General features: G+C 46.1%; 1 protein-coding gene across 1 annotated transcript in view; it reads right to left on the bottom strand.

The window, feature by feature from the left end:
* LOC149429871 (uncharacterized) overlaps positions 1-23,445 on the bottom strand; it is a 44,591-nt gene extending 21,146 nt beyond the window's left edge. Inside the window, 8 exon segments of the mRNA XM_089666352.1 lie at positions 14,709-15,665; positions 19,220-19,363; positions 19,813-20,019; positions 20,099-20,326; positions 20,415-20,614; positions 20,731-20,854; positions 20,941-21,077; positions 22,678-23,445. Coding sequence (XP_089522478.1) covers positions 14,709-15,665; positions 19,220-19,363; positions 19,813-20,019; positions 20,099-20,326; positions 20,415-20,614; positions 20,731-20,854; positions 20,941-21,077; positions 22,678-22,717 — 2,037 coding nt within the window. The 5' untranslated portion in view covers positions 22,718-23,445.
* Positions 23,446-24,261: the final 816 nt, after the last annotated feature.

The following is a 24,261-nucleotide window of genomic DNA, read 5'->3' as shown; positions in this document are numbered from 1 at the left end:
CCTCGCGCGTTCTCCCTCTATAAAGCCACCTACACCACCTCCCTCCACGCCGCCAAGCAAGCCTATTTCTTAACTCTTATCCGCACCCTCTCCACCTGTCCTCGTCGGCTCTTCTCCACTTTCAAATCCCTGCTCTCTCCCCCCCACCCCCACCCAGCACTTCACTCACCGCCCACGAGATTGCCACTCACTTCCAAAACAAGATTGACGCAATCCGTAATGACATTGTCAACTCACAATACACCTCTCCACCCAGCCTCCCGCCCTCCTTCAACCCCTCAACCCTCCCCTCCCCTGACCTCATAGTCGCACTACCCCCCACTATACCTAACGCCCCGCACATCATCACCCCCCCACCACACCGCTCCTTCAGCCCAACTACCCCGAGGAGGTCTCTAAGGTCTTCACTGAAGCCCGCCTCACCACCTGCCCCCTGGACCCTATCTTCTCACAGCTCCTCCAGTCAACCCCCCCCTCCATCATTCGCTCCCTCACCCACATCTTCAATCTCTCCCTCTCCACCGGCACCTTCCCCTCCCTTCTAAAGCACGCACACATCACCCCCATACTCAAAAAACCCTCCCTTGACCCCACTAACCTTAACAACCTTAGACCCATCTCCTTGTTGCCCTTCACTTCCAAGCTCCTTGACCGCCTGGTCTAAAATCGCCTAAGCGCCCACCTCACTGATAACAACCTCCTTGACCCCCTACAGTCTGGCTTCCACCCCCTGCGCTCCACCAAAACCGCCCTACTTAAAATCACCAATGACCTGCTAACTGCCAAAGCCAATGGCCACTATTCTATCCTCCTGCTCCTCGACCTCTCCGTGGCCTTCGACACTGTTGACCACCATCTCCTCCTTGCCAAACTGCACTCCCTTGGCATCAAGGACGCTGCTCTCTCCTGGTTCTCCTCCTATCTTTCCCAACGCTCCTTCAGCATCACCTACAACACTGCCACCTCCCCCTCTCTGTCGGGGTCCCCCAAGGCTCTGTCCTTGGACCCCTTCTCTTCTCCATCTACACCTCCTCCCTGGGCACACTCATACACTCCCATGGCTTCAATTATCACCTCTATGCTGATGACACCCAAATTTACCACCCCTCACTCTCTGCCCGCATCGCCCACCTCCTAAATGACATATCAGACTGGATGTTGCTCCATTTCCTCAAACTTAACCTGTCCAAAACCGAGCTCCTGGTCTTTCCCCCCAGCCCGCGCCCCCCCCATCCTCTCCATCACTACTAACAACGCCACCATCTCTCCCACCCCACACGCCAAAGTCCTGGGTGTCACCTTGGACTCCCACCTCTCCTTCCTACCCCACATCCAACTACTATCCAGATCATGCAGGCTCCACCTCCGCAACATCTCCAAGATACGCACATTCCTCACCCCAGACACCACCAAACAACTCGTACACTCCCTCATCATCTCACGCCTGGACTACTGCAACTCCCTTCTCACTGGCCTACCCAAACGAACACTATCCCCACTCCAGTCTATCCTGAACTCAGCGGCTAGACTCATTCACCTCACCAACCGCTCCACATCTGCCACCCCCCTCTGCCAATCCCTTCATTGGCTCCCGATTGCCCAACGCATCAAGTTCAAGCTGCTAACCCTGACCTACAAGGCCATTCACAATGCAGCCCCGAACTACATAACTGACCTGATACCCAAATACTACCCTACCTGTGTCCTCCGCTCCTCACAGGACCTCCTGCTCTCTAGCTCCCTGGTCTCCTCCTCCCACGCCCGATTGCAGGACTTCTCCAGGACTTCCCCCATCCTCTGGAACTCCCTACCCCACTCCATCAGACTGTCACCTACCCTCCTCACCTTCAGGTGCACCCTGAAAACCCTCCTCTTCAGGGAAGCCTACCCCACCCTCACCTAACAACTAACCTCCTCCACTCCTCCCACCACTCCATCCCCCACAGCCATCTCCTCCTGTACCACCTTCCCCTCCCTCCTAGATTGTAAGCTCGAAAGAGCAGGGCCCTCGAACCCCTCGTGTATTGTATTGTTACTGTCTTGTCTCATGTTCTGTCCCCCTTGCTACTGTACAGAGCTGAGCATACCCTTTGGCACTATATAAATACTGTATAATAATAATAATAATACAATTATGTTGTTAGCTGTGACTGGTCAAGGCAGTCACATGATACAGACAGGGCCCAATCGCAGCCCATCTGTATCATGTGATCAGCTTTGCCCAATCACAGCTAATCACAACAAAAGACTGATTAACCACTAGCCTACCGGGCACTTATACCCCCTTCCTGCCCAGGCCAATTTCCAGCTTTCAGCGCTGTCGCACTTTGAATGACAATTGCGCGGTCATGCAACACTGTACTCATATGAAATTTTTATAAGTTTTTTGTGACAGATAGAGCTTTCTTTTGGTGGTATTTAATCACCTCTGGGATTTTTATTTTTTCTTAAACAAACCAAAAACCACTGACAATTTTGAAAAATGTTTTTTCTTAGTTTTTGTTATAAAATTTTGTAAATAAGTGATTTTTCTCCTTCACTGATGTGCGCTAATGAGGCTGCAGTGATGGGCACTGATAGGCTGCACTGATGGGCAATGATTGGCTGCACTGATGGACACTGATAGGTGGCATTGATGAGGAGACACTGGTAGGTGGCACTGATGGGCATTGACAGGCATCACTGATGGGCCTTGAAAGGCAGCACTGATACATGGCACTGATAGGTGGCACTGGCTGGCACTAATAGGCGGCACTGACTGGCACTGATAGGCGGCACTGACTGGCACTGTTAGGTGGCACTGACAGGCACTCATAGGCGGCACTGATGTGCACTGATAGGCAGCACTGACTGGCACTGTTAGGTGGCACTGACGGGCACTGATAGGCGGCACTGATGCGCACTGATTGGCACAGATAGGCGGCACTGACTGGCACTGATAGGTGGCACTGATTGGCAGCACTGATAGGTGGCACTGATTGGCATTGATAGGTGGCATTGACTGGCACTGATGGGTGACACTGAAAGGCAGCTCAGATGGGCACTGATATGTGGCACTGATGGGCATTGACACGAGGCATTGATGAGCACTGACATAATGCACTGATGGACACTGACAGGTGGCACTGCTGGGGCTACACTGATCTTCAGGACACACTGTTCATCAGTGTCCTGATGATCAGTGTACATGTCCCCTCCACGGAAAGCCAATTACCGGCTCTCCTCTCCTCTGTCAGCGTGACAGCTCAAGAGGAGAGAAATGCTGATAATCAGCATTACCCTGTTTACATGTGATCAGCTGCGATTGGACACAGCTGATCACATGACCAAGCCGACATCTTCGTCTCTTTCTGTGATCCGCTGTGTCCGAGGGACACAGCGCACCGCCGATCGCCATGCTGCTCGCTCCCTGAGCCGCGCATGCATGGTGAGAATGGAAGGACATCATATGACGTCCTCCCAGAATGAGAGAACCACCTTGCGCCCGTCATATTACTATATGGCGGGGCGGAGGATGGTTAAATCAGTTTCATTCAGTAACAATGATTGCAAATATCAATGAAATACATCGGTATTAGCAATCATAATGTGTTAAAAAAATCCTGATCACTTGCCTAGAGTAGCTCCATGTTACTATGGTAACACTGTATTGCTTTGGTCACAGTGTGCTGAAAAATAAAATAGTAAAAAAAGCAAAAAATGTATAACAAAAACAAAAGAAACATTTGAAAAAAAAATACAAATTCAGTCATTATTATTATTTTCACCAAAGAAATGTAGCAGAATACATTTTGACCTAAATTTATGAAGACATTTTATTTATTTGCAAAAAAAAAACCTACTTAGAACCCCCAAGCATTATATATTTTTTAAACCAGTGGCCCTAGAGAATAAAATGCCGGGTGTCGTATATATTTTTTATATCACACGGTCGTTGCGCAGCTTTTTTTTTCCAAACGCAAATTTTGGGGAAAAAAATACACCTTAATGAATTTTAATTAAAAAAACCCACAATATACATGTGGGACCTGTGTATGCATTCACATTTGTGCACGAGTGAAGGGTGATGCTGCTCATACTATATGGAACCCTCATCTCCATCATGGACATTTTCTTCAGCTTCCTTCTCTTCTTAGTAAATATAGAAATCTTCTCAATGCTATAGAAGAGGTTGGGGTCCGGAGTAGTCATAGAAAGGCCCAGCACCCCAATAGTGGAGGAAGAGGTGGTCTGGTGACATTGAGAAGAAGACTCCGGTCAGTCTCTGGATCTCCATCATTGGAAACATGGCGAGACAACAAATACTCTGGGATGGTGGAGGAGCTGTTGGTGTCAGTGTGGAAATGGACAGAACACGGGATGATGGAGTCCTCCTTTCAAACCAGGAGACCCCTATGAATCAGAGGTCTCCCTTTACGTCAGGAACTCCCTACTTAGCATCTGGAGTCCTCCTTTCAAACCAGAAGACCCCTATGAATCAGAGGTCTCCCTTTACGTCAGGAACTCCCTACTTAGCATCTGGAGTCCTCCTTTCAAACCAGGAGACCCCTATGAATCAGAGGTCTCCCTTTACGTCAGGAACTCCCTACTAACATCTGGAGTCCTTCTTTCAAACCAGGAGACCCCTATGAATCAGAGGTCTCCCTTTACGTCAGGAACTCCTTACATAGCATCTGGAGTCCTCCTTTCAAACCAGGAGACCCCTATGAATCAGAGGTCTCCCTTTACGTCAGGAACTCCTTACGTAGCATCTGAAGTCCTCCTTTCAAACCAGGAGACCCCTATGAATCAGAGGTCTCCCTTTACATCAGGAACTCCCTACTTAGCATCTGGAGTCCTCCTTTCAAACCAGGAGACCCCTATGAATCAGAGGTCTCCCTTTACGTCAGGAACTCCTTACGTAGCATCTGAAGTCCTCCTTTCAAACCAGGAGACCCCTATGAATCAGAGGTCTCCCTTTACGTCAGGAACTCCTTACGTAGCATCTGGAGTCCTTCTTTCAAACCAGGAGACCCCTATGAATCAGAGGTCTCCCTTTACATCAGGAACTCCCTACTTAGCATCTGGAATCCTCCTTTCAAACCAGGAGACCCCCATGATTCAGGGGTCTCCCTTTACGTCAGGAACTCCCTATGTAGCATCTGAAGTCCTCTTTTCAAACCAGGAGACCCCTATGAATCAGAGGTCTCCCTTTACGTCAGGAACTCCCTATGTAGCATCTGAAATCCTCCTTTCAAACCAGGAGACCCCTATGAATCGGAGGTCTCCCTTTACATCAGGAACTCCTTACATAACATCTGGAATCCTCCTTTCAAACCAGGAGACCCCCATGATTCAGGGGTCTCCCTTTACGTCAGGAACTCCCTATGTAGCATCTGAAGTCCTCCTTTCAAACCAGGAGACCCCTATGAATCAGAGGTCTCCCTTTACGTCAGGAACTCCTTACGTAGCATCTGGAGTCCTCCTTTCAAACCAGGAGACCCCTATGAATCGGAGGTCTCCCTTTACATCAGGAACTCCTTACTTAGCATCCGGAGTCCTCCTTTCAAACCAGGAGACCCCTATGAATCAGAGGTCTCCCTTTACATCAGGAACTCCTTACGTAGCATTCGGAGTCCTCCTTTCAAAACTAGGATAAAAGCCCCCCTTTATATCAGAGTTCCTCTTCACATCAGAAGGGACCCTTAAATCATGAGGACCCCTTTTATACCTCTTTATATCAGTAGTTCCCCATAAAGCAAGAGTTCTACCTTCACAGCACCTTCACATATCTGGAGTCCTCCCTTCACATCAGCAGTCCCCCTTTACATCAGAAGTCCCACTGTGCATCAATAGTCCCCCCTTACATTAAATATCCCCTTAAACTGAGTCCCCCCTTTAAATCAGAAGTCTCCCTTTACTTCAAGAGCCACCCTTACATCAAGAACTCCCTACTTAGTATCAAAAGCCCTCTTTTAACATCAGAATCCCCCTTTACATCAGGAGTCTCCAGTTACATCAGAAGTTCCCCTTTTACACCAGATTTACCCTTTACATCAGTAGTCCCCCTTCACATCAGGAGTCCCCTACTTGGCATAAGTCATCATCCTTTAACATCACAATCCCCCTTTACAACAGAGTTTCTCTTTACATCAGTAGTCCCCCCTTACATCAGGTGTCCCCTTAAATTGAGTTCATCTTATAAATCAGAAGTCTCCATTTAGTTCAAGAGCCCCCCTTACATCAGGTGCCCCCTACTTAGTATCAAAAGCCCTCCTTTAACATCAGGATCCCCTTTACATCAGGAGTCTCCAATTGCATCAATGTTCCCCTTCACTTAGTACAAAAGTCCTCTTTTAACATCAGAATCCCCTTTACATCAGGAGTCTCCCATTGCATTAGAGTTCCCCTTCACATCAGCAGTGGCTCTTTAAATCTGGAGCCCCCCTTACATCAAGGGCCACCTTTACATCAGGAGTCTCCCCCTTACTTTAAGTATCCCCTTAAACTGAGTCCCCCCTTTAAATCAGAAGTCTCCCTTTACTTCAAGAGCCCCCCTTACATCAGGAGCCCCCTACTTAGTATCAAAATCCCTCCTTTAACACCAGGATCCCCCTTTACATCAGGAGTCTCCCATTGCATCAGAGTTCCCCTTCACATCAGCAGTGGCTCTTTAAATCTGGAGCTCCCCTTACATCAAGGACCACCTTTACATCAGTAGCCACCCTATTCCCCCTTTCACACCAGATTTTCCCTTTACATCACTAGTCCCCCCTTCACATCAAGAACCCCCTACTTAACATCAGGAGTCCTCCTATACAGCAGGAATCCTCTTTTACATCAGAGTCCCTCTTTACATCAGGAGCCCCCCTTTATATTAGTAGTTCACCTTTATGTACAGAGTCCCTGGTAAAATCTGTAGCTTCCCACTTAGTATTAGGAGTCCCCCTTTTCATGTCAGATTACCTCTTTACATCAAGATCCCCTTTTACATCAAATGTCCCCCTTTACATCAGGAGCCCCTCTTTACATCAAATGTCCCCCTTTACATTAGTAGTTCTCCTTTATATCTGGAGTCCCTGCTTATATCAGGAGCTCCCTACTTACCATCAGGAGCCCATGCTAAATCAGGATCCCCCTTACATCAATAGCCCCCTACTTAACATCAGGAGTCTCCCTTTATGTCAGAGTCCCTCTTTACATCAGGAGCCCCCTTACATCAGGAGCTCCCTACTTAGTATCAAAAGTCCCCCTTTATATCAGAAGTCCCCATTTAAATCAGAAGCCCACTTTATATTAGTAGTTCTCCTTCATATCTGGAGTCCCTGTTTACATCAGGAGCTCTCTATTACCTTCAAGAGTCCCCCTTATATTGGGATCCCCTTACATCAATAGCCCCGTACTCAACACCAGGAGTTTCCCTTTAAGTCAGTGTCCTTCCTTACATCAGAAGCCACCTTTACATCAGTAGCCCCCTTTATATTAGTAGTTCTCCTTTAAATCCAGAGTCCCTGGTAAAATCCAAAGCTTCCTACTTATCATCAGGAGGTCCCCTTTTAATATCAGAATACCTCTTTACATCAGGATCCCCCTTATATCAGGATCACCCTTACATCAGGATCCCCCCATACATCATGGTTCCCCTTTATATCAGGATCCCCCCATACATCATGGTTCCCCCTTACATCAGGATCCCACTTACATCAGGATCCCCTTTACATCAGGATCCCCCTTATATCAGGATACCCTTTACATCAGGATCCCCCTTATATCAGGATCCCCCTTACATACACCTTACAGTACTCTGTACTCTGAACTGTAGATGAGATACCTCTGACCACTTCACTCTTTATACTGAATGTACATGACATAGTTCTGACCACTGCACCCTGTACACTGAGTTGCATATGGCATACCTCTGACCACTGCACCCTGCACACTGAGTTGTATATGACATAGTTATGACCGACCTCTGCACTATGTACACTGAACTGTATATGATGTACCTCTGATCACTGCACCCTGAACATTGAGTTGCATATGGCATACCTCTGACCACTGCAACCTGTACACTGAGTTGTATATGACATAGTTCTGACCTCTGCACCCTGTACACTGAACTATAGATGATGTACCTCTGACCACTGCACCCTGTACACTGAGTTGCTTATGACATACCTCTGACCACTGCACCCTGTACATTGAGTTGCTTATGACATACCTCTGACCACTGCACCCTCTACACTGAGCTGTATATGACATAGTTCTGACCACTGCATCCTGTACACTGAGTTGCATATGGCATACCTCTGACCACTGCACCCTGTACACTGAGTTGCATATGGCATACCTCTGACCACTGCACCCTGTACACTGAGTTGCTTATTACATACTTCTGACCACTGCACCCTGTACACTGAGCTGTATATGATATACTTCTGACCACTGCACCCTGTACACTGAGCTGTATATGATATACTTCTGACCACTGCACCCTGTACACTGAGCTGTATATGATATACTTCTGACCACTGCACCCTGTACACTGAGCTGCATGTGATATACTTTTACCACTACTCTGGTACTACTCTTACCACTGCACTCTGTGCACCAAACTGTATATATTTGTTTACTTAGTATAAGGCACTACCTCCGGAATCATTTTTTTATATTTATTTGTGTTGCATTGATTGTCTTCTTACTTACTGAACAGATTGTGGTTCTGATTCCCAATGGCGGATGGCTTATAGACGCAATGTGGAATAATTAAAGAGAGTTCATACTATATGCAGGAGATTCGTTACAGTGGGGATCGAAAGTTTGGGCACCCCAGCTAAAAATTTGTATTAATGTGCATGAAGAAGCCAAGGAAAGATGGAAAAATCTCCAAAAGGCATCAAATTACAGATTAGACATTCTTATAATATGTCAACAAAAGTCAGATTTTTTTTCCATCATTTACACTTTTAAAATAACAGAAAACAAAAAAATGGCGTCTGCAAAAGTTTGGGCACCCTGCAGAATTTATAGCATGCACTGCCCCCTTTACAAAGCTGAGACCTGCCAGTGTCATGGATTGTTCTCAATCATCGTCTGGGAAGACCAGGTGATGTCAATCTCAAAGGTTTTAAATGCCCAGACTCCTCTGACCTTGCCCCAACAATCAGCACCATGGGTTCTTCTAAGCAGTTGTCTAGAAAACTGAAACTGAAAATAGTTGACGCTCACAAAGCTGGAGAAGGCTATAAGAAGATAGCACAGCGTTTTCAGATGTCAATATCCTCTGTTCGGAATGTAATTAAGAAATGTCAGTCATCAGGAACAGTGGAAGTTAAAGCAAGATCTGGTAGACCAAGAAAAATATCAGACAGAACAGCTCGCAGGATTGTGAGAAAAACAATTCAAAACCCACGTTTGACTGCACGATCCCTCCAGAAAGATCTGGCAGACACTGGAGTTGTGGTACACTATTCCACTATAAAGAGATACTTGTACAAATATGGTCTTCATGGAAGAGTCATCAGAAGAAAACCTCTTCTACGTCCTCACCACAAAAATCATTGTTTGAACTTTGCAAATGAACATATAGACAAGCCTGATGCATTTTGGAAACAAGTTCTGTGGACCGATGAGGTTAAAATTGAACTTTTTGGCCGGAATGAGCAAAGGTACGTTTGGAGAAGAAGGGGCACAGAATTTAATGAAAAGAACCTCTGTCCAACTGTTAAGCATGGGGTTGGATCAATCATGCTTTGGGGTTGTGTTGCAGCCAGTGGCACAGGGAACATCTCACGAGTAGAAGGAAAAATGGATTCAATAAAATTTCAGCAAATTTTGGATGGTAACTTGATGCCATCTGTGAAAAAGCTGAAGTTAAAGAGAGGATGGCTTCTACAAATGGATAATGATCCTAAACACACCTCGAAATCCACGGGGGATTACATCAAGAGGCGTAACCTGAAGGTTTTGCCATGGCCTTCACAATCTCCTGACCTCAACATAATTGAAAATCTATGGATAGACCTTAAAAGAGCAGTGCGTGACAGACAGCCCAGAAATCTCAAAGAACTGGAAGACTTTTGTAAGGAAGAATCGGCAAAGATACCTCAAACAAGAATTGAAAGACTCTTGGCTGGCTACAAAAAGCGTTTACAAGTTGTGATACTTGCCAAAGGGGGCAGTACAAGATATTAACTCTGCAGGGTGCCCAAACTTTTGCAGACGCCATTTTTTTGTTTTCTGTTATTTTGAAAGTGTAAATGATGGAAATAAAATCTAACTTTTGTTGACATATTAAAAGAATGTCTAATCTGTAATTTGATGCCTATTGGATATTTTTCCATCTTTCCTTGGCTTCTTTATGCACATTAATATAAATTTTTAGCTGGGGTGCCCAAACTTTCGATCCCCACTGTATATAAAAACGCCCGGGGCCTTTGTTTCTTTTTTCTTTGCTTAGTATACAGTATATGACACATGTCAGGTACTCACAGAAAGGTCCTGATCTCTTCTTTCGATTGGGACCTTTCCCGATCATGTGACCGCCGTGACAGCAAATCACGGCGGTCACATGACCCTAAAACCTGGCCCGCCTCCTGGCTTCTGAAACCCTTAAAGGGCTGGGAGGCGCCGGCTCCAAGGGGTTAAACGCAACAGTTGCAATCAAGGTGTGCATACACATCAACCAGTGCCGCGCTTCACTTTAACATGTACCACTATCAAACTAAACCAATGTATATATTAACCTCTTGGCACCAGCTGAACACAAATGTGAGGCCTCCTGGCCTCTGGGCCTGGACGCCAAGCGGCCGCACATTTGCGTTCTATTAAAAAATAACATATGTGCTGAGAGCGCGCGCCCTGCGCGCTCCCAGTACACGTTCGGTACTCACGGAAAGGTCCTGATCTCTTCTTTCGATTGGGACCTTTCCTGATCATGTGACCGCCGTGACAGAGGCGGTCACATGACTCTAAAACCCTGCCCCACCTCCCAGCTTCTGGAACCCTTAAAGGGCTGGGAGGCGCCGGCGCCAAGGGGTTAATATCACCCATATTATATCAATGTGCCAGTATATCGTATTACAGGCGTACCTCGGTTTACGAACGCCTCAGTTAACCTAATTTTTGGTTTACAAATGAAAAGCCATTGAAAATAAATGCCTTGATTTAAGAATTTTTTTTGCAATATGAAGCATTTATAACGCCGGCCCAGTGCCTTTAAAGTGCATGTTATAAAGAGTTTTGAACAGATAAGACTTTTTTTTTAACTTTTTTCTGATTTTATGACCTCCGGAACGGATTAATTGGTTTTTAGTGCATTTACAAATTTTTTTTAATGATGTCCCTGTACAGTATTTATGTCTTTAAAGTGCACTTTATAGAGTTCTGAACAGATCAGACTTTTTTGTACTTTCTTCTGATTTTCTGACCTTCGGAACAGATTAGTTGGTTTTCAATGCATTTACAAATTTTTTTTTTTAATCATGTCCCTGTACAGTATTTATGTCTTTAAAGTGCACTTTATAAAGAGTTTGGAACATGTAAGACTTTTTTTTACTTTTTTCTGACCTCCGGAATGGATTAATTGGTTTTCAATGCATTAACTAATTTTTTTTTTAATCATGTCCCTGTACAGTATTTATGCCTTTAAAGTGCACTTTACAAACAGTTTTGAACAGATAAAGACTTTTTTTGACTTTTCTGATCTCTGGAACAGATTAATTGGTTTTCAATGCATTTACTAATTGTTTTTTTTAATCATGTCCCTGTACAGTATTTATGCCTTTAAAGTGCACTTTATAAAGAGTTTTCAACAGATAAAAGACTTTTTTTACTTTTTTCCGGACCTCCGGAACAGATTAATTGATTTTCAATAATTTATTAATTCATTTTTAACACCTTCCCGCCCGGCCTATAGCAGATTGATGGTCGGGCATTACACTCCATTCATTGTATACAATTATGTTGTTAGCTGTGACTGGTCAAGGCAGTCACATGATACAGACAGGGCCAATCACAGCCCATCTGTATCATGCGATCACAGCTAATCACAACAAAAGACTGAATGAATCAGTTTCATTCAGTAACAATGATTGCAGATATCAATGAAATACATCGGTATTATCAATCATAATGTGTTAAAAAAAAAAAAAATCACTTGCCCAGAGTAGTTCAATGTTACTATGGTAACACTATATTGTTTTGGTCACAGTGTGCTGAAAAATAAAATAGTAAAAAAAAGAAATAATATAATAAAAAATAAAAAAATTATAGAAACATTTGACAAAAAAAATACAAACTCAATTACTATGATTATTTTCACCAAAGAAATGTAGCAGAATACAATTTGAACTAAATTTATGAAGAAATGTTATTTATTTGCAAAATTTTCTAACAGAAACGGAGAAAAGTGCGTTTTTGTTCAAAAGTTTCAGTTGTTCTTTGTTTTATTTAACAAAAACTATAAAACTCAGTGGTGATTAAATACCACCAAAAGAAAGCTCTATTTGTGTGAAAAAAATGATAAAAACTTCAAATGGGTACAGTGTTGCATGACCGCGCAATTGTCATTCAAAGTGCAACAGCGCTGAAAGCTGAAAATTCATCTGGACAGGAAGTGGGTATAAATGACCGGTATTGAAGTGGTTAATCATGTCCCTGTACAGTATTTATGCCTTTAAAGTGCACTTTATAAAGAGTTTTGAACACATAAAAGACTTTTTTTTTTTTTTTTTTACTTTTTTCTGACCTCTAGTACGGATTAATTGGTTTTCAGTACATTCCTATGGGAAACCGTGTTTCGGTTTACAAATTTTTCGCAATACGAAACGTCCCGCAGAACGCATTAAATTTGGAAACCGAGGTACGCCTGTATATTGAAAAACATAATCTGCAAGAAACCGTTTGTACGATATTTTCCTCTTCAAAATGATTCCTGAACAATTCCACAGAATTGTGCCAATCATGCAAAATCCGTGACTTGCACTCCTTCCTCCAGATGTACCCCCACCTGGGATATATGACCGTACAATTAAGTATGGTCTATAGGAGCTTGCATCCCTCTTAATGGAGTATAAATATTCCCGCCTTGCTGGATATCACAGATGCTTCCTATGCTAGTACAGGAGTGCTCATCCTTTTCAAGAGCCAGGGCCACTTAAGTGGTTTGGTAACCGGTCGCGGGCCACAGTGAAATGAAATGGTTCAGAATTTCCACATTTTTATTTTGAATAGCATTTTCCTCCTGAAGCTGCTAAATGCCAGCAGGAAGGAGAAGCTGGATTTCAGCAGGAGGAAAAAAAAGAGAGGTTCCTGTATATGCTGCCCCTCCTGTCCAAGTTTAGTACAGAACAGGCTGCACGGGCCCCCTGGAGCATGGGACGGGGTCACCACTGCGACCCCTGATGCTACGTGTAGCATCTGGAGTTGCAGTGGTGACGCTGGTTCTGGTTACGGGAGGTGTGGTAAAAACAAATTCCCAACTAAGGGGTTTCACCACCCCCAAACCACAAATGTAAATGAGCCCTTACTGTCCTGAGCCCCTATAAGGCTGCTGTTGCACTGATGCATTGCGGTTTACCAGCACCGTGGGTGCAGCGCAGTGCAGCTTTCCTGTGGGTTAGCCGCGCTTTGCCATAGACCTCCATTATGTCTTGTGGGTGTGGTGCACTTTCTGAAAGGGCACCAAAACTCTTGAGTTTGAGGTCGAGGGCCACATCACGGGGCTCCGAGGGCCACAGGTTGAGCACCCCTGTGCTAGTGCATGTTTCTTAGTATCTCCACGCAGCCGCACATAAGGAAAAAGAACCCGCCAAACATCGTGCTTTATCCTTTTTTAAAAACAAATTTATTACCACAAGAACTTCCAGATACACAGTCACTTGGTATGGGTGCTAACAGCGCACCACACCAATACAGCGCACACAGCATATACAATATGTCCAATATCCAGAGTATTCTTCTTCTCTTGTGTAGATACCACACTGTCTCGCCTGTAGAGTGTTGCGATGTCGTCAAGACCCTCCCCTACGCGTTACGCCACAGGGTCACTTCATTCAGTCATGGTATGCATTGACACAAGAGCAGAGAGTTAACTGGAGTCCAGTTTATTCACTCAGTGTTTGGCCATCTCTAAGTTGGAGGACCGCCTTGAGGTGGACTTTCCCTGAATGCGGCCCACTCTATCCTGGGGAATTGATGATCATGACACAACAAAGATACCCTGTTTGAAGGGCAAGTAAACCACCCACAGTGCCTAGTATAGCCCAGAAGAACCCACCCCAGGGTAGGTCTCTGATATCTCCCTACTACATCTTGGCACTCAACGAGGGAACAAAGAGGAATGTCCACCTATCCCCGCCTTCAGGTCGACTTTTCCTGAAAGCAGCCCCCACCCTGTCCTGGGGCATTGATGATCATGACACAACAAAGATACCCCGTTTGAAGGGCAAGTAAACCGCCCACAGTGCCTAGTATAGCCCAGAAGAACCCACCCCAGGGTAGGTCTCTGATATCTCCCTACTACATCTTGGCACTCAATAAGGGAACAAAGAGGAAGGTCCACCTATCCCGCTTCATGTAATGTCCAGCCACATTCATCTAGAAGACATTTCCTGCACTCAAGGCACTAATACACCTCCAGGGTTGTGAGGGACCCCTGGTGTACAGGAAGACAGGACTTCAGTGAGGACCATTTCCCTCACTCATGACAGGAAAGTGGCTTCCCTCATGTGCAATCTCTGATGTTTGTAAAGAGTGGATGTGTGTGAAAAACATTTCCCGCACTCAGAACAAGAATACGGCTTCTCCCCCGTGTGCAACCTCTGATGTCTGTTAAGATTGGACTTATCCGAAAAACATTTTCCGCACTCAGCACAGGAATACGGCTTCTCCCCCGTGTGTAATCTTTGATGTGTGACAAGTTGTGATTTCTCTACAAAGCATTTTCCACACTCAGGACAGGAATATGGCTTCTCACTGGTGTGCAATCTCAGATGTCTGCTAAGATGTGACTTAAGTAAAAAACATTTCCCACACTCGGAACAGGAATACAGCTTCTCACCTGTGTGCAGTCTTTCATGTGTGGAAAGTTTTGACTTCACTGAAAAAAATTTCCCACACTCAGTACAGGAATACGGCTTCTGCCCCGTGTGCAATCTATGATGTGTGACAAGTTTTGATTTCTCTGTAAAGCATTTCCCGCACTCAGAACAGGAATATGGCTTGTCACGTGTGTGCAGTCTCTGATGTCTGCTACAATGTGATTTAAGTAAAAAACATTTCCCGCACTCAGGACAGGAATACGGCTTCTCACCTGTGTGAGATCTCTGATGTATGTAAAGTTGTGATTTCACTGAAAAACATTTTCCACACTCAGGACAGGGATATGGCTTTTCACCTGTGTGAGTCCTTTTATGAACATTAAGTTTGGATTTAAAATGGAAACATTTCCCGCACTCAGTACAGGAGAACCTCTTCCCTATTGGAAGGCCGGCCTGGTCCCGCACAGTCTGAGGGTCCTCAGGATACGAGGAATCCCATGGTCCATCTACACTGAGTGGTGCCGGATGGACATTGGAGGGAGCCGGGTTTTCTCCTGGACTATACTGTGTGATGTCCTCATCTTCTACTTTCCAGTCTGGAGACAAAGTGAGACAATCCTCTGAGGTTTTCCTCATCTCCCGGCCATGGACTAAAATACAAAGACAAAGAGGATTACTAGACAGGAGCTGATTGGTTCCCCCAAACCAGGACTCCGCCTACATCAGGCAGCTTGGTCTCTGAGGAGCTTACAATTCCACCCTCAAGGGAACTAGGAAATGTCTCCTCTGATCTCCTATCAGGTCGTTTCTTTATTCATGGCCCTTAGTCAGAGAGTGAGGAAACAACCAGAACTGTCTTTTATAGGAGGGACAGTGATGAGGGGATTATAGGACGAGGGTCCCCACCCCCTCTATCACTCATCACCATCTTCCCAACACAAGAAGTACTGCACTTCCTTATTTAGTCCATGATTTAGTCATGAAGAATAGCGGGGCTGAGCCCCACCAGAGGTCAGAGAGTGAGGATGGGGGGAGAACAACCAAGATGAAGACTGGACTGATCCTGAAGACCACCATCATTGGGGTACTGACTCCTCCCTCATTATCACTTTCTGTTTAAGAATCCAAAGTTGGATGATGTTATCACATTATTATCACCATGTAAAAGTCTGTGCTCCAATCACATCATCCGATATAAAATGTCCAACTGGTAGGAAATGGGTGTAACAAAAGAGGATACATATTATGTTTACATATACAGTATATTATACACACACTATATTGACAAAAGTGTTGTCCCCGCCCTTCAAATCATGTGATTCAGGTGTTCCAATCACCTCCATGGACACAGGTGTATACAATCAAGCCCCTAGGCATGCAGACTGCTTCTACAAACATTTGTGAAAGAATGGGTCGCTCTCAGGAGCTCAGTGACTCCAAGCGTGGTCCCGTGATAGGTTGTCACCTGTGTAATAAGTCCATCCGTGACATTTCCTGGCTACTAAATATTCCACGCTCAACTGTTAGTGGGATTATAACAATGTGGAAGCAACTGGGAACAACAGCAACTCAGCCACCAAGTGGTAGGCCACGTCACATGACAGAGCAGGGTCAGCGCATGCTGAAGTGCACAGTGCGCAGACGTCACCAACTGTCTGCAGAGTCAATAGCTAAAGACCTCCAAACTTGGTGTGGCCTTCAGATGAGCCCAACAACAGTGTGTAGAGAGCTTCATGGAATGGGTTTCCATGGCCGAGCAGCTGCATCCAAGCATTATATCACCAAGTGCAATGCAAAGCGTTGGATGTCGTGGTGTAAAGCACGCCACCACTGGACTCTAGAGCAGTGGAGACGTGTTCTCTATAGTGACCACCAATCACACTTCTCTGTCTGGCAATCTGATGGACATGTCTGGGTTTGGCAGTTGCCAGAAGAATGGTACTTACCTGACTGCATTGTGCCAAGTGTAAAGTTTGGTGGAGGGGGGATTCTGGTGTGGGGTTGTCTTTCAGGGGTTTGGCTTGGCCCCCTAGTTCCAGTGAAGGGAACTCTTAAGGCGTCAGCATACCAAGACATTCAACATAATTATTATTATTATACAGGACTTATATAGTGCCAACAGTTTGCTCAGCGCTTTACGTTAAGGAGGGAGACAGTACAGTAACAATACAGTTCAATACAAGAGGGATAGGAGGGCCTGATCCTGGGAGCTTACAATCTAGGAGGGAGGGGTTAGTGGTACAAGAGGTAGTTAGCTGTGGGGGATGGAGTGGTAGGAGGAGTAGTGGATTCCAGTATTAGCTGGGGGCGGGGTAGGCTTCCCTGAAGAGATGGGTTTTCAGAGTGCACCTAAAGGCGAGCAAAGTAGGCGATAGCCTGATAGCTTGGGGTAGGGAGTTCCAGAGGATGGGTGAAGCCCTTGAGAAATCTTGGAGATGAGCATGGGAGGAGGAGACAAGGGAGCTATAGAGTAGGAGGTCTTGCGAGGAACGGAGAGTATGGTTTGGGTGGTATTTAGAGACAAGGTCGGTGATGTAATTAGGGGCAGAGTTATGAACAGCTTTATACGTCAGTGTTTTTAATTTTATCCATTGAGCAATGGGAAGCCAGTGGAGGGATTGGCAGAGAGGGGTGGCAGATACAGAATGGTTAGTAAGGTGAATGAGTCTGGCAGCAGCATTCATGATAGACTGAAGAGGGGATAGCCTGCGATGAGGTCGGCCAATGAGGAGGGAGTTACAATAGTCAAGGAGAGATATAACAAGAGAGTGAATAAGTTGCTTAGTGGTTTCCGAGGTTAGGAACGGGCGTATCTTGGAGATGTTGCGGAGGTGAAGTCTACATGAGTTTGTCATTGATTGGACCTGGGGCTGAAAGGACAGATGGGAGTCTAGGATTACACCTAGTACCCTGGCATGGGGGGAGGGGCTGATGGTAGTGTTGTTGATCTTGATGGAGAAGTCGGGGGGGGCACGGGCTGGGGGGAATACTAAGAGCTCAGTTTTGGAAAGGTTGAGTTTGAGGAAGTGGAGTGACATCCAGTCCAATATGTAACTTAGTAGGTTAGTAATGCGAGAGGAGACTGAAGTGGTGAGGTGAGGGGTAGAGAGATAGATTTGTGTGTCGTCAGCATAGAGATGGTAGTTGAAGCCGTGGGAGTTTATCAAGTGACCAAGGGAGGTGTAGATGGAGAAGAGAAGGGGTCCAAGCAGGGGTGGACTGACAACTCATGGGGCCCCCGGGCAATAGGGGATCATGGAGCCCCTGTGTCCTTGCCCAAACTCAAAAAAGCCTATGAAAAAGGTACCAGGAGCATCTCATGGGGCCCCCTTCTGACCCCGGGCCCTCGGGCAGTGCCCGAGTTTCCAAATGGTCAGTCCGCCCCTGGATCCAAGGACAGAGCCTTGAGGGACCCAGACAGAGAGATGGAGTGAGGGGGAGGTGGCAGCGTTATAGGTAACACTGAAGGAGCGCTGCGATAGATAGGAGAATAACCAGGAGAGAGCAGAGTCTCTGAGGCCGAGGGAGTGCAGTTTTTTAAGAGGAGGGGATGGTCAACCGTGTCAAAATCCGCAGAGAGGTCAAGTAGTAGGAGTATAGTATAGTGGCCATTGGTTTTGGTGGTTAATAGGTCATTGGTGAGTTTGAGTAGGGTAGTTTTGCGGTGGAGTGTAGGGGGCGGAAGCCGGACTGTAAAGGGTCGAGAAGGTTGTTGTCGGTGAGGTGGGAGCTCAGGTGATTGTAGACTAAGCGGGATAGGAGTTTAGAGGTAAATGGCAGCAGGGAGATGGGTCTTAAGTTGTTCAGGTCGGAGGGGTCCAGAGAGGGTTTCTTAATTGGCACAGCCAGCGAACAACAGAGCAAGTAACCCTGGGAGAATTGTTCTGTGAAAGAACTTGATAGACCTGGGCATGGGGAAGAAGATCCAAGACACATGCACTAGGTGCCTAGGTCAAAATCCACATTTTGCTGCCAGCTGAACCCCAGAACCTCCATAAATTCAGTCTAGATACATAAATTGTGTCTGCAGCACAGAGAAGGAAGATTATCCGAGAGAAATCCAGGAATACGGGACGGGGAACACAGCTCAGGAAAGTGACCAGGGGATTACAGGCTGATATCACCCAGTCCCCGCCCTACTCTGGACCAATCAGTGAGCAGTATGGGTGGAGGAATGGATTTAGTGTTCATGACCCACCTGTGCTGATCTCTGTAGGAGTGTCCTCCTCTATAAATGTCCCCGTTATTCCATCCTCCTCCATAGACTGCTGATCATCCCTCACATACGCCTCTTCTTCTTCTTCTGCTTTAACCTCAACTTTTATATCTATCAGATCTTCACCCTAAACCAAGAGAATGGGAGAAAATATCATCTGTAAAATATAAGCTTTTATATTGTGACATCACATAAAAGAATTGCTTTTACAAGTCCATGTTCTAGATCAGCGAGACCAAAACTGTCCAGATGCAGCCCTTTGCTTGCTTTTATCTAGCCTTGGGGCACTATTCCATCCAATGACAATTCTTTCCACTGATACCAACAAAAAGATCAAATTCCTTCCATTGACACCAACAAAGCACTATTCCTCCAACTGACACAAACGATAGGGCACTACTTTTTCAATTGACATCAACAATGGGGCACTAGTCCTCCCACTTTCACCAAAGATAGGGCATTTTCTACTCCCACTGGCCCTAGTCTGACCCCCCTAAAGTCTAAAAAGACAGTAAACTGTCCCTTTTTTTAAGAAACGTTAGGAGACTCCTGTTCTAGATGTTCTGTTCAACCAACCTTGTAATGGTGAGGGATGGTGGGATCTTCCTGTCTGGAATCCCGGGAATACAGAGGACGGGGACATCTCTCTGGTGGGTTCCTGGTATTAGGTGGCTCCATCATATCCTTGTGTCCTTCTGAAAACTCCTCCATCACTCCATACTCCTCATCCTCCTCTTTATACTCTTCTTTAACATCAATATTATCATCCCCGAGGATTCCACTCTGAAAGATATAATAAAACATTCATTGTAACAAACATGCTGTGTATAAATCACAACTACCAATAATTGTCATCATCTACCTGATGATGGTGAGGGATGGTGTGACCTTCCTGTGTGGAATCCCGGGAATACAGAGGACGGGGACATCTCTCTGGTGGGTTTCTGTATCTGGATGACTCCACCATGATGTCCTGGTACAGATCTTTGTGTACTTTTGGAGACTCTGACTCCTCCATCACCCCATCCTCATCATCCTCCTCTTTTATCTCTTCTTTAACCTCAACTTTAGAATCTCTCAGGTTTCCACTCTGAATATATAATAAAATGACATCAATGGTAACAATGCAGATAATGTACAGATCCTAATGATACTATCAGTGATTGTTCCTCATCTACCTGATGATGGTGACGGATGGTGTGACCTTCCTGTGTGGAATCCCGGGAATACAGAGGACGGGGACATCTCTCTGGTGGGTTCCCATGACTGGATCCATCTACCTGATGATGGTGAGGGATGGTGTGACCTTCCTGTGTGGAATCCCGGGAATACAGAGGACGGGGACATCTCTCTGGGGGGTTCCCATGACTGGATCCATCTGTAGGAAACACACACACTGACTGAATCCATTGTTTCTATGTGTTTATCAGATGATGGGGGATCTAGGTGGATCCTCCGTACTGCTCTCTCCTTTACAATAAAGTCTCCTCTTACCCGGTGATGTGAGGGGCAGCTGATTGTCCATCATGACGTCCTTGTAGAGATCCTTGTGTCCTTCTAAATACTCCCACTCCTCAATGGAGAAATAGACAGTGACACCCTGACACCTTATAGGAACCTGACACACACAATGATACAGTCACCATCCAGACACATCCCTTGTCTGTTACTGGAGAATGTCCCAGAATTCCCGGCACCGCTCACCTCTCCTGTCAGCAGCTCAGTGATCTCTCTGGTGACTTCTAGAATCTTCTTCTTCTTTCTCTCTTCTATCAGGGAGGGAGGTGGAGGCAATGTGATGTCATATGATCTCCAGACTTCACAGGAGGAAAACTCTACATCTGAACACAAATAGTCACATCAAATGATATTCCCAGAATCCTCCTCACCTCTCCGGTTAGGTCTGTTTTATTAAAGCCCCAGTTCAGGCTGCGGTATATTTACGCACACAGCCCCCCCCCCCTCATTCTGAAGGTTAAAATATTTTTGAAGCCATTCTGGCATTATAGCATACATTGCAGAATCAATGACCCTGCTTTGCACATAACAATGCCAAGGGCCTACATTCTAAGAGCATAGAAAAAAAAGATAAAAGAGACAGATGGAGGGACATTGGGAAGAAGAGCTGTGATGTCATAGGATTCTCTGACTCTGGATGGAGGGACATTGGGAGGAGGAGCTGTGAGGTCAGTGTGATGTCATAGGATTCTCTCTGGATGAAGAGACATTGGGAGGAAGAGCTGTGAGGTCAGTGTCATGTCATACGATTCTCTGATTCTGGATGGAGGGACATCGGGAGGAGGAGCTGTGATGTCAGTGTGATGTCATAGGATTCTCTCTGGATGGAGAGACATTGGGAGGAGGTGCTGTGAGGTCAGTGTGATGTCATAGGATTCTCTGACTCTGGTTGGAGGGACATTAGGAGGAGGAGCTGTGAGGACAGTGTGATCTCATAGGACTCTCTGACTCTGGATGGAAGGGCATTGGGGGAGGGGCTGTGAGGTCAGCATGATGTCATAGGATTCTCTGACTCTGGATGGAGGGACATTGGGAGGAGGAGCTGTGAGGTTAGCGTGATGTCTTAGGATTCTCTCTGCATGGAGGAACATTGGGAGTAGGAGCTGAGTGTGATGTCATATGATTCTCTCTGGATGGAGGGACATTGGGAGGAGGAGCTGTGAGGTCGGTGTGATGTCATAGGATTCTCTGACTCTGGATGGAGGGACATTGGGGGGAGGAGCTGTGAGGTCGGTGTGATGTCATAGGATTCTCTGACTCTGGATGGAGGGACATTGGAAGGAGGAGCTGTGAGGTCAGTGTGATGTCATAGGATTCTCTGACTCTGGTTGGAGGGACATTGGGAGGAGGAGCTGTGAGGTCAGTGTGATGTCATAGGATTCTCTGACTCTGGATGGAGGGACATTGGGAGGAGGAGCTGTGGGGGGGCACTCTGTGAGGTTTCTGTACACAGAATCATTTCTCCCGGGTGCGTCCTAAACTGAAAGATGAACGTTGTCTTTGGGCTTTGCCAGGACACATCCTATCCCTGTGATCTCCGTGTTCTCCGGAGACTTTACTGATCACATTTCAGGATGAATATCTGAGACTGGGATCATTATGGAGAAATACGTTTTCAGGACATTTCCTACAAATGACATTTTCCCTCTTTCTTCCTGTTTGAATCTTATAAAGTAAGATTATAAGTGGGGGAATGTTGGGCCCCTGAAGGGGTTAATCTGGGTTCCCACACTATATATGTGTGTATCATCATCTGCTGGAGATAAAAGACGTCACAGTGACTATGGAGGAAGAGGACGGACATGACTATGGAGGAAGAGGACGGACGTGACCATGGAGGAAGAGGACGGACGTGACTATGGAGGAAGAGGACGGACGTGACGGGGGGTTACTGGGTGTAAATAGACAATAACATCTTATTACCTCCTCTGCTGCCACTTCTGCCTCCTATTTGGTACCACATGGAACTTCCTGTCTGTACCTGACATCACTTCCTGCCTGTACCTGACATCACTTCCTGCCTGTACCTGACATCACTTTCTGTCTTCCATAGAGACTTCCTGTCTGGGTAGAAGTGAGATCCCCACCATGTGGAGCGCAGAGGAACTGCAGCCCCGAGAAGCATCTGGTCGTGTGACCCCGGCCTTGTGCTGGGTATGTATGGACTGTAGATCCAATTTGCCAAGACAGTCCTTCTTTTCAGCTATCTATTCCACCATGTCCTTGTCCTGGGCTTTGTCTCGAGAGTCATAGTGTAAAGTGTAAATTTGTTTTGGGGCCAGGTAATAGAAGACCAATCTGTTTGTAGACAAGGGGCTGTAGGTAGCCAATATTGATCAGCATTGGGTGGGTATCAGAGAACGGTCAGGCAGAGACTTTCCTTATCTCCACATCCATCAGGACGCTGGGCACAATGTGTGGAATGGGCTCCTCTCTGGATGCTCCTCCTGCGGTGTGTCCGGTGATGAGTACCTGGCTTCTCAAAACCCGGCCAGGTACAGTATCTCCCAGAAGTGAGTCCGCCCCTGATGTTTTTGTAAATCTTTGATTCTATCTTTCCATGTGACAACACTGAAGAAATGACACTTTGCTGCAGCACTGATTCAGAGCTGAACACAGGGGAACTGCCATTTTCCCCAGAGAAAGATTGTGGGACTACTGCTGCTAGACTGTGCAAATCAGTTCAGCAGAGCAGTGATGCCGATCTCCACACTGGGATCGCATCAGCTTCTCTGCATCAGGACCAGGGGCGGACTGACCATTTGGAAACTCAGGCACTGCCCGAGGGCCTGGGGTCAGTAGGGGGCCCCATGAGATGCCCCTGGTACCTTTTTCATAGGCTTTTTTGAGTTTGGGCAAGGACACAGGGGCCCCATGATCCCCTATTGCCCGGGGGCCTCATGAGTTGTCAGTCTGCCCCTGATCAGGACTGTCACTGTTCCGGTCTTCCCACAGAAATCTCTGCTCACTGCACTGACTGAGCAAGACTTCTTGTGCCTAGGAGGTCTTGCTATCCATAAGATTGGTGAGCGGGCAGATGCACAAATCTCTTTCTGTCATCACTCTAGAGCAGGGGCGGACTGACAACTCATGGGGCTCCCGGGCAATAGGGGATCATGGGGCCCCTGTGTCCTTGCCCAAACTCAAAAAAGCCTATGAAAAAGGTACCAGGGGCATCTCATGGGGCCCCCTACTGACCCCTGGCCCTCAGACAGTGCCTGAGTTTCCAAATGGTCAGTCCACCCCTGCTCTAGAGACACTACATGCAGACACCTAAACACCTCAGTCACAAGGAGACCTTTGCTTTGAGCAGTACCATGGCTCATCTGTTTCACTTTTACTTGAATTACTAGTATTCACTAATGCTTATGGGCCCCACCATTGCTAGCAGAAGACCACCATAATCAGAATCCTTAGACATCGCAAGATTCAAGTTGCAATCTCTAGTTAAAGGGACCTTTTCTCTTCTAAGACCATTGTTATTCAATTTAGGGTACTTATATCTAT

The sequence above is a fragment of the Staurois parvus genome, unplaced genomic scaffold (assembly GCF_062004578.1).
Source record: "Staurois parvus isolate SC_StPar_1 unplaced genomic scaffold, SC_StPar_1.0 ptg002686l, whole genome shotgun sequence".
Taxonomy (NCBI): domain Eukaryota; kingdom Metazoa; phylum Chordata; class Amphibia; order Anura; family Ranidae; genus Staurois; species Staurois parvus.
The sequence above is the reverse complement of the archived record's forward strand: the minus strand, read 5'-3'. Positions and strand labels throughout refer to the sequence as shown.